Raw genomic sequence first — 11,381 nt, 5'->3', positions numbered from 1 at the left:
TTAGATAAAATTCTGAGACTACATATCTAAATTATAATTATAGATGCTTCTGCTTTACATTATCAATTTTTTTAAGCAGTTTCTTGTATTAAAAAAAAAAAAAAAACGAAAATAAATTCCGCAAAAACCTTAAAAGACATTATAATTAAACTATTTTTTAATAAATTTGTAATAAACTGTAATTATTAAAAATGATTTTATTATGTGATTATTAAAATACGTTGAAAAAAATGTAACTAACTACATTACCTCAAAAAAAAAAACCTTGTCAATAAAATATTTAATCCCCTAGCTTTAATCTAATGGTTTTATTATATATTTTATTATTTATCTATCATTTGTCCCTTAAACCTAAATAATTTTATAACTAACATAACTAATAAGAAGCCTTTTATTATCGGGTCAAGTTGTTTTATTATATAATGTAATTAGTCTTATCCAATGTAAAATACAAAAAAAACATGACCTCTCTTCTTACACGGTTACAAGTAAAACGGAACTTACACTAAACACTTGTCAATACCTAAATATATATATTGTAAGTAAAACATATAATTACTCTAATTCCTATAGTAATATAATATTTATAAATTATTATTATAATTAAATTTTACGTCAGTTTTGCAATCATTCAACTCCTATGTATGTATTAATCCAACGACCGGCAGAAATTAACTCCTGATTTTCGTTTCGACTATTTTCTACCCCTAACTGTTGAAACCTATAAACCAATAGAAAAATATATCATTAGATTGACTCTAGGGCTTCATTTTTAGCCTAGCCTCTTTGTTTTTGTTTTGTTTACCATGCTAAAAAGTCACTAACGACCTGACTCAATCGAGAAAACACATTTTTAGCAAGGTACGGGCCAAAACTACGACAACACCTATTAATAATTAACTAGTACAGATAAGTGCTTAAATTTTTAGGCGTTAATTTTGTTTACTGAAGGTTTTTAAAAGCCTATATAAAGATTTTTTTTAGTCACCTACATGCCTGAACAAAAAATAGAAGAAATCAAAGATGCTGAAAAAAAAATTAAAGAAATGTTGTGCATTAATTTAGAAAAAGCAAGCTGAAATATCAACATAGATGAAATTAATGGTGATAGATACTGAGGATGAAAAAGTAAGAATCCTCAATATCTATCTAGAACAAATAAAATGTTGCACACTTGTGGATCAAAATAATTAGACAATGGCATATTTTCTGCAGATTCATTTTAGTAATATAAAAGTTATTAACTATTAATGATGTTAAAGCAATTTAATAAAAAAAATATATATATGCAGTTAGATGCAAAACTGTCCCACCACTTAAGGAGGTTGTTCTTTTTTTGTTACAAAAAATGCAAGATATTTGTTTTTGTTTTTCTCGAAATGTATTTATCATAGAGACATGCGGTTTTTTTTAAACAAAAATTACAAAGTCATAGGATATTACGCGATTTTCTTCTTTTTTTTTGCGCCGTCATTTTCTAATCAGGGGGCGCCAAAGTCGGTCTTGCAAAATCGATCTCTTTTGCGGTGCCACAGATAAATCTGTTGCGCATCGCCCGAAACAAAAAAAAAAGAAACTACGTTGAAGAAGAAGTTTGAATCCAGTCCCCCTACCAAAATGAAAGAAAAAAAGCAAGAAGGAAAAAAATGGCAGCTATTTAAAAAAAAGTGTCAAAAAAGGCCTTTTTTGGGGCGAGAAGCTTCGTAAATTTTTTTTTGCGTAATGTTATCAAGTTGTTTGAGGAGGGGGACTAGTTATTACAGTGGTGAACAAATTAAAAAAAAATGCAAGTCGATCCGACTTGTAGTTTTTTTTTTAATTTGTGGCACCGCATTGAAAAAACTCAATTTGAGAAAAACGTATTTAAAGTTTTTAATATAATGTACTAAATACACCATTTAATTTAATGTACTAAATGCTGACACATTAAAAAGGTCATGTGCATGAGGTATTATAATGAAAAAGAGGCAGCTGGCATACAATAGCTCGCGGAGCGATAAAAAAACACTTTCAGAGGATCATACATATAGAGATAAATATATCTATAACTTCGTCAAAAAAATAGATATTGAGATGTTTTTTTTTTACAATAATTCTAAGGTTTTTAGCTTTCATAATATCAAAAAATCTCAAAACCGAAACAAAGAAAAATAAAAAAAGGAACAACCCCCTTAAAAAATCAAATAGACTCTGCACTAAATATCAAAATATGAGAGAAATCTTATTTTTCTCAAATGGTGCAAAAGTAATCAAAAATACAAAACAAACATAATTCAATTTACATATTTTTACTTTGTTGTATATCTACTTTGTAAAATATAATTAATTAAAATTAGAATTCTAGTTTTTTTCTTTAATGAGAAGTTAAAATTTTTCATATAATTGGAAAAGTTTTGCACCTAACTGCATTATTATCACATTTTGATCACAAATATGCAACAATATATCTTCCTCTACAAACCTAGTCATTAATATGATCTCTGTGGGTATCCACCGCCGCCTCCCATATTGTTCCCTCTGTATCCACCACCGCCTCCTTGATTGCCTCCGCCATAGCTCTGGTATCCACCACCACCTCCGCCCATATTATTGCCACCTTGCCCGTAACCACCAGAGTTACCATAGGGCTGAGCTCGGTTTGAAGGGAAGTTGTTACGGACTGGACCACCTCCATAACCTTGTTGGTAGTTGCCACCCATATTGTTGTTTGGCCCATTGTTGGGACCTTGTTGCCAAGGTTGTTGGTTACCGTAGCCCCCTTGGTTATTCATTGGAGGTTGATTTCCTTTAAAAAAATATATAAATTTAGATATTGATGGTAATTTTATATTAGCAATAATTATTTTTTCCTTACCCCATCCACCTCCACCGCCTCCTTGTGGGTTGTTCTCCCATGGACTTGGTGGCTCTCCCCAATTATCATTATCATAACCCCTGTTACCGCCCCAGTTGCCGCCACCTTGGTTTCCGCCGCGGTCGTTCCAGCCTCCTTGACCACCACCGCCTCCCATATTGCCACCACGTCCACCAGAGTTGCCACGCCCACCGCCACCACCTCGGGATGGACGATCACCTTGACGTTCCATCATGTCCTGTTTTGATACAGCCTTCTTAACATCAATAGGCTTCCCACAAACTTCGTGGTGCTTCTGTAAAACTATCTTATCGACTGTGTCATAGTCTTCAAATTCAACAAATGCAAAGCCACGTTTCTTTCCAGTATCACGTTCCGTTATAATATTGACGCTATAGATCTGCCCGAACTTTTTGAAGTACTCTTGCAAGTCATTCTCCTCCATCTCAGCCCGGATGCCTCCCACAAACAGTTTTTTTGTGGTGGCGTTGGCTTCGCTCCTGTCAGCTTGTTGTCTTGGCACAGCCCTCTTGGTTTCAACAACTCGGCCATCGATTCTGTGAGGTCTGGCGTTTTGGGCATCATCAACCATACTGGAATGAGAGTAGGTGACGAAGCCAAAGCCACGTGGGCGCTTTTTGGCATCCTTCATGACTACAACGTCTACAAGTTCGCCCCATTGTTCGAAGTGGGATTTTAAGGTGTCGTCGGTGGTACGGTAGTCCAAGCCGCCGATGAAAATTTTACGGCAGTGCTCTGGCTCGTAGTTATCGCGTTTATCTTCTTGTCTAGAAAAAAATGAATAAATGATAAGGGAGAAAATTAGAGGCAGTATATAGATAATGATGCAAAACCATAATTACAATGAATGAATGAACAACAAAAGATTTACAAAGTTACAATAAAGACTTATTTTATAAGTCCAAGTGTTGAAATACAAGAAATGTGTGCAAACAGTTTTTCTGAATGTACTCTGGTAAATTGCAAGACAATAGCTTCCTGAATTATTAAATAACCATCGACCTGACTTATGTGAAGAAATAAATGCATAAATCAAAATGAGTATTCTGCAATCACTTCGAGGCAAAACTATTCATGTAATATACATCAATTCAATCTATAAAAATATACATCTTAAGGTTCTAAGACTGGATCAGAAATTCCCAAACTGTAGATTGTCAGATATCGATACGAGAAAAATAAGGATTCATCAAATACAAAAAACACTGTCAAACAATTAGTTACTAGTAATTTATTTAAATTTATCAAGAGTTTCTAAACACATTTTTGATTAATAAATATTAACATTAACTAAACCAAAATCCGAAGGAGGCCTCTAGAGGAAATATAAAATATGAAATAAAAAGTCTGATCTACTTATATGACTCACAATGGAAATTAAACAAAAATATGGTCAACACGAGAAGTAATAAATAACATTTAACTTATAGGAGCTTTTAGACAATTTTTTTTTTTTTTTTAATTTCAATAATTATTACAACTGCTAATTTTTTTAGACAAATTTTATTTGGTACGTGAAATATATTAATTATATATACAAGATTTACAGTTTGAAGAATAAAAATAAAACTATAGCAAATAAGATCTAAGAATGAGAAAACTGATCAATGCTTAACAACTTTGTTGTATTTATTACTTGTTTAGTAATGTTTTCAGCTAATCAAGAAAAATCTTGACAATCTTAACAAAAGATAATCACAATAAATATATAATTCAAGTCTTTATGACTAGATCAAAAATATGTATCTACAAATCTTTATACGAACATTCTAACAGTGAGAAAATAAGGATTTTGAAAGTGTTCTTGGGAAAAATGATCGAAGAAGTTACAAACAAGGTTCATAAGATTCTGAATATATTTGATATGCTAAATTTTTTATTTCTGCATTTATTTCTTCACATAAGTCAGGTCGATGGTTATTTAATAATTCAGGAAGCTCTCTTGCCTTGCAATTTACCAAGACTTTAGTAGTCTTATAAAAAATGTATCATATAAAGCAAGTCTGACGACATACAGGGTTCAGGGTAAATGACTGTATTAAAACAAACATCTAAGAACCTGTACAATGCTTTGCAAGACTTGTTTAGAATTAAATTTACAAGCCCCATGTAAAATCTACAAATGTAAAGTGATCGTCAAATACATCAAATAAATGTACATTAAGATTCATGAGTTTCTAAATATATTTTATTTGTCTAAAATCTTTTACTTATTAAAGAAAGATTGTAGCAGTCTTTCAGATAATTCAAGACCGATTCAGAGTAAATAATTCTATCAAAACAAACATCCAAGAACTCGTACAATGCTTTGCATAACTTTAGACAGCCTTTTAGTAAACCCAAAGCCCCCATAAAAATTCTACAAATGTAAAGTGATTGAGAAATATATCAAATAAATGTGAAGTCAAATATACATACGATTTCCATGAGTTTCTAAATATATTTTAAGTGTCTAAAATCTTTTACTTATTAAAGAAATACTATAGTAGTGTACCAGTAAATTCAAAATTGATGGCATACAAGAGTAAATCATTCTATCCAAAAACTCATACTAAGAGTTGCCTTGACGATTTGAGACTAGACTTGCTTAGAAAGCTTTTCAGCAAATCTGAGGCTCCCATAAAAATTCTACAAATGTGAAGTTATCGACAAGTGAAGCCAGTTATACATACAAGATTCATGAGTTTCTAAACATATCTTATGTGCCAAAAACGTTTTATTTGTTAAAGAAAGACTGTAGTAATCTTCCAGAGTATTCAAGCCTAATGGCATACAAATAATATCTAAGAATTCGTACAACACTTTAAAGGACTTGCCCAGATGAGCTTCTCAGTAAATCTTAAGCAACCAAATGAACTAATACAAAAAAAAGTGATTGAGATATATATCAAATAAATGCAATGTCAAATATACATACAAGATCCATGAGTTTCTAAATATTTTTATGTGTTTTACTTATTGAAGAAAAACTGTAGAAGTCTTTTAGAGAATTCTGATGACATAGAAGATTCAGAGTAAATCATTATCAAAACATGAAAGAACTCATACAACGCATTAAAAAACTTGTTCAGCAAAGCTTTCAGTAAATCTGAAGCTCTAATAAAAATTCTAGTAATGTAAATATATCAAGAATTAGTTTCTAAATACATTTTGTGACTAAAATCATATACTTATTTAAAAAAGACTGTAATAGTCTTCCAGAAAATTCAAGCCTGAGGACATACAAGATTCAGAAAGAATAATTCTACTAAACAAACATCTATGAATTAGTACAAAGCTTCACAAGAGCCGAACTTTCCAATAAATCTGAAGCCACCTTAAAAATACTACAAAAGGAAAGTTTTCGAGAAATATATAATATAAATGTAAAGCCAAAAGCTTCTAAACACATTTTATGTGCCAACAACGTTTTATTTGCTAAAGAATTACTGTAGTAGTTTTTCAGAGAATTCAAGTCTGATGACATACAAGATTCAGAGTAAATAATTCTATCAAAACAAACATCTATGAATTAGTACAAGCCTTCACAAGAGCCAAGCTTTTCAGTAAATCAGAAGCCCCCCTAAAAATTCTACAAAAGTAAAGAGATTAGAAAATATATCAAATACTTGTAAAGCCAAATATATGTACAAGATTCATGAGTGTCTAAACATTTTTGATATCTCTAAAACGTTTCATTTGTTAAAGAAAGACTGAAAAGTAGTGAAACTGTACACTTTAGTCTGAAGGACTAAAGTAGTCTTTCAAAAATATAAGTCTGACATACAAAATCCAAAGTAAATGATTCTATCAAAATAAAAATCCAAAAACTCGGGACTTACAAGATTTAGAAAGTATAATTCTACTAAACAAACATCTACGAATTAGTACAACGCTTCACAAGAGCCTAGCTTTTCAGTAAATTTAAAGCCTCCCTAAAATGCTACAAATGCCAAGTGATTAAGAAATATATCGAATAAATATAAAGTCAAATATCATACAAGATTCATGACTGTCTTAACATATTTTATGTATCGAAAACGTTTTATTTATTAAAGAAAGACAGTAGTAGCCTTCTTAAGAATATAAGTCTGATGACAAACAAGATTTAGAGTAAATAATTCTATCAAAAAAAGCGTCTATAAATTAGTATCTAAATTTGAATCCCCTCCCTAAAAATGCTACAAATGTAAAGTGATTAGAAAATATATCAAATACTTGTAAAGCCAAATATATTTCGTTTATTTGTTAACTAAAACTTTAACTTTGTTAAAATATTACGTTTCATTTGTTAACGAAAGACTAAAAAGTAGTAAAACTGTGTACGTTAGTGAACTTTAGTATGAAAGACTAAAATAGTCTCCCAGAAAATATAAGTCTGATGACAAACAAAATTCGGAGTAAATGATTCTATCAAAATAAACATCCAAAAACTCATACAAGGTTTGCAAGACTTGCTTAGACAGCTTTCTAGTAAATTTGAAGTCCCCATGAAAGGTCTGAGTCAAATATACATACAAGATTCGTGTAAATAAACATTCAAGTTTCTAAACATATTATATGTACCTGAAACGTTTTATTTATTAAAGGAAGACTTTAGTTACTGTAGTAGACTTGTAGAGAAATATATCATAAAAGGAAAATCATTCGACATACAAAATTCAGCGTACATGATTATAGCATAATAATAATCAGAGTACATAATTATAGCGGTCTAAGACTTTATAAGACTTGTTTAATATCGTTTTCGCCAAATATGGAGCCCCCATAAAAATTCCACAAAGGTATCTCATTAGACAAACAAAATGGCGCCGGTGTTTTAAAGCCAACAAAGCATCTTGTCTAAAACTTAAAATACGCGAAAAAACATACAAATAACAATAAATAAATTGACTTCAACTATACGCCCTTAGAATTTACACATAAACTCCACTAATATTTTCCTGCATCCATTAAAAATCTAATTTATCCCAAATGGCGTCTACACAACAACGCCAACAAGACAAGGAAGCTTTATTGAAATATATTGCTAATACAGAATATATATACTCACTTCATTTTTCTTGTAACTACAGACACTTATAACAAACTAATTTCACTAGTTAAATTATTATAACTATTTTATTAACCCGTTTATACGTGTAAACAAATGAAACAGGTTCAACTCGGCTTACTACGCGACGGAACAAAAGTCAGCAACTTCTCGAACTACGTTCAGTGCCGGTTTGGATATGGCAACACTAATTTGACATATATGGAATGTGGTCTGTTCTGTCTGCACTTTGTAAAGGATTTAAGAAATCGTTATTTAAATCATATTTAAATATGAAGTACTTATATATTTAATTCACAAAAAAAATTAAATCACAAAATTGCTTGAACCTTTTGATACGTGTAAAGAAAACGACTTAAGCAGTGTGAAGTTGTTTATTTTGAAATTTTTTTTTCGTTTTTATTGGAAACTAATGCATATAATTTTTAATTGATAGACTTAATTTAATAATAGCGTAATTTGATTAATTATAGTATATAATGTAGTACAATCCTAATTTTGATAAACTTTTATAATTCAATCACTTTTGTAGACAACCTACAACATTTTCAGACAAACTACAACTTCTGAAGACAATTTACAATATAAATGAGCAATATACACCATTTATAGACAATTTGCAATATTATGTTGATAATCTACAACATTTTGAGATAACTTACAACATTTTTAGACAACCTACAACACTTTCAGATAACTTTTAACAATTTCAGAAATTCTACAACCATAGATAAAAGAAGAGTAGTCTACAACCTTATTTTACAAGCTACAGGATTTTTAAACAATTTACAACATTATTGGGCAATATACACCATAAACATAATTAGAGCTCTATAACTTTTTTGAAATTTTATAATAGTATTCACTAACCATTCAACTTTATATAAATGTTGGTTTATTTAAATTTTCAAAATCGATTCAAGATTTTGGCCCAAAGTTAGAAAGGTAAAATGAGGTTTTAGCTGGTATTATTTATTGAGTTCAATATACCCAGACAAAAAACCTAGTTTGTTATACAAAACAAAACAGCCACACATACTACTTACAAATTTAGAGTCAAACGATTCAGAATGACTTAAAACGTTGGGAAAATATGAAATAATTAGGTCAGATTATAAACAATGACTTAAAATTAATGGCCATACACATAGATAAATAAGTATAATTTGTGAATTCTTTGTGACTGTGAATTTCTGAAATCGTTGCTGCCATTTTCGAGAAAGCGTCGACGTAGAGTCAACTTTTGGCTTATAGTCTAGTCATTATAGTGAGTTTACCTCGGAATTCGAGACACCCAGCTGTAAGTCTGTAAATACACATGTAGGTGTCAATATACAAGTATTTACAGGCTTACAGCTGGGTATCTCGAGTTCCAAGATTCTTTCCTAATTTTAGCTTAAATTACTGGACTACTATATACCCACACATACAAACATACAAACACATGCACACACACATACGCAATTGCGTTCTATGGAAAGAGAAAGGGCAAATGGGACTTCGCCCATTTAAATGATGAGTATGTTTAAGAATTATAACATTCATTATAACAAGTTAAGAATTATAACATTCTAGATCCTTCCCCTACGAAGTGATGCCTAAAGGCTGTTTTCGTGGGGACCAGAGGCAAGGGCAAAGCGGAGGTTTTAGTCGGTATTATACCAGGGCGGTATTGAGTTCGACATAGCCAGACAGAACACCAGTCTGGAATGCATAAAAGCATTTCCTTCGCTATACAAAAAAAAAACACATACACAATTTTGGACAAAAAATTAATTAGAAGTGAGGATTGTGGAATTCTAGAGCCTCCCCCATAAAGTAATGTTTAAACGGCGGTGGGGACAAGAGGCAAGAGATAAACTGAGGTTTTAGTTGGTATTATTTAGGCCAACATACCCAGACAAAAGACCTAGTTTGCAATACAATAAAACACCCACAAATGCATTTTCAAAATACATTTAATTAAATTGATTAATAATACCGATAACAAAAGTGAATAAAAATTAAGCCCTGTTAAATACTTTTTTTTAAATACATTTTTGTTAATGAATATTATTCATTTTTCTACCATTTTCCTATTCTAAAATATTTCGCATCTGGCAACCCCATGCATATTATATGACATTTATCGTCTCTTTCGCCTGCCCAATGTTTTCGTTCTTAATAATTAATAAATAATGAGTGAAATATTCAAAACTATTAATTAAAACTGAAACAAAACCGATTAATTAACTCGAAACATCAATAACCTCCTTCACATAAATATTAAGTGTATTACAAAATCCAAAAAAAATAAACCAACACCAACTAAACTCACAATCAAATTACCTTAAAACACTTTGTAATAAAAAAAATACAATAAAATCCAAAATTCAAATTTGCAAACGTTTTCGAAATTTTGGAATAATGCCAAAATCTATTATATTTGTTTCCTATACTATTACACAAGGTAACTCTGGCTAATCTAAAAATACTTATGTCCCATATCTGGTGCTTTAAAATAACCAATTAAAATGAAAATATTATAATAAATACAATAACTAAATTGACATTTTAATAATAAAAGTGTCTTTTAGCTGTTTTTAATAATGACAGCAGAAGTTATGCCTCATTCATCAAATTGGGACCCGGGTAAAGAATTGTTTTTTATTATGAGTTTTAGTGATAATTTTTATTTTGAGTGAAAATGTTGAATATATACGTGAGACAGGTGTTAAGGATCTTTCGAAGGGTACAATTGGTAAAATTAAAGTATATTTTTGATAAAATGTGCAGAAAATTGATTGCTGTTTATATACTGATATACTGAGACAAAAGACTTAGCTTGCTATATGAAAAATTACTTATGCACACACATACTATTCTCGAATTTGGGGTAACGATACCATATACTAATTATTATATATTTTAGGTATAAACTGGCAAAGAAAACATAACTGATTAGTTTTTATAGACACAAATACACCTAAGTCTGTTTTTACACGGAGATTGGTTCCAGAAGAAGCCGTGTAAAAAAAAAAACGTGTAAAAAAAGACATTGATCTTATACAAAAATGGGTGATTTGTTCCTAATCTCTAAAACCTATTAAAATTGGTGAAAAACAAGAATTTTTGAGAACAAGAATTAAATTAGTGCTATTCACATTTGCTTTGACCAGTAAAAATTGTTTGTACGCGCTAAAGGGGAATTCACTTAAATCTTAAGCTAGTGTTCGCAAACTATCGATACTATCAATGGTTTCAGACTTTTCTTTCATAAATACTTTTTTGTGATATGAACATACTTCGCAAAAATTTAATTTGACAAATAAAATTTAGGTACATAAAATTTCAAATCGGCTAAATGGAATAAATTCATGTAAAAAATTAAAAATATTCAATTTTCAAACCGTGTTTATATCAAAACCGTTGTACAAAAAGACGTGTAAAAACAGACTTAGGTGTACTATATTTATTAATGCATTCAGAATCAAA

At 30.4% G+C, this 11,381-nt stretch overlaps 1 protein-coding gene across 1 annotated transcript; it reads right to left on the bottom strand.

The window, feature by feature from the left end:
* Positions 1 to 345: 345 nt before the first annotated feature.
* LOC113363513 (heterogeneous nuclear ribonucleoprotein 87F-like) lies at positions 346 to 8,057 on the bottom strand. The gene is made up of 4 exons (XM_026606007.1): positions 7,908 to 8,057; positions 2,855 to 3,642; positions 2,462 to 2,785; positions 346 to 721 (listed from the first exon to the last, which is right to left on the bottom strand). Exons 1-3 carry the CDS (start codon positions 7,910 to 7,912, stop codon positions 2,469 to 2,471), a joined length of 1,110 nt encoding a protein of 369 aa, XP_026461792.1. The 5' UTR covers positions 7,913 to 8,057; the 3' UTR covers positions 346 to 721; positions 2,462 to 2,468.
* Between the last annotated feature and the right edge of the window lie 3,324 nt (positions 8,058 to 11,381).

Source organism: Ctenocephalides felis, unplaced genomic scaffold, assembly GCF_003426905.1.
Source record: "Ctenocephalides felis isolate EL2017-DRISC unplaced genomic scaffold, ASM342690v1 CF-g0.4_SCAFFOLD_00845, whole genome shotgun sequence".
NCBI classification, from domain to species: domain Eukaryota; kingdom Metazoa; phylum Arthropoda; class Insecta; order Siphonaptera; family Pulicidae; genus Ctenocephalides; species Ctenocephalides felis.
Note: the sequence above shows the minus strand (reverse complement) of the source record. Positions and strands in the feature narration are given on the sequence as shown.

What these genes read in the sequence shown, in the direction of transcription:
- LOC113363513 (XM_026606007.1), bottom strand. An exon ending in AGGCGGTGGAGGTGGATGGG is followed by an intron (nt 2,786 to 2,854) that starts GTAAGGAAAAAA and finishes ATTTTTTTAAAG; the next exon opens with GAAATCAACCTCCAATGAAT.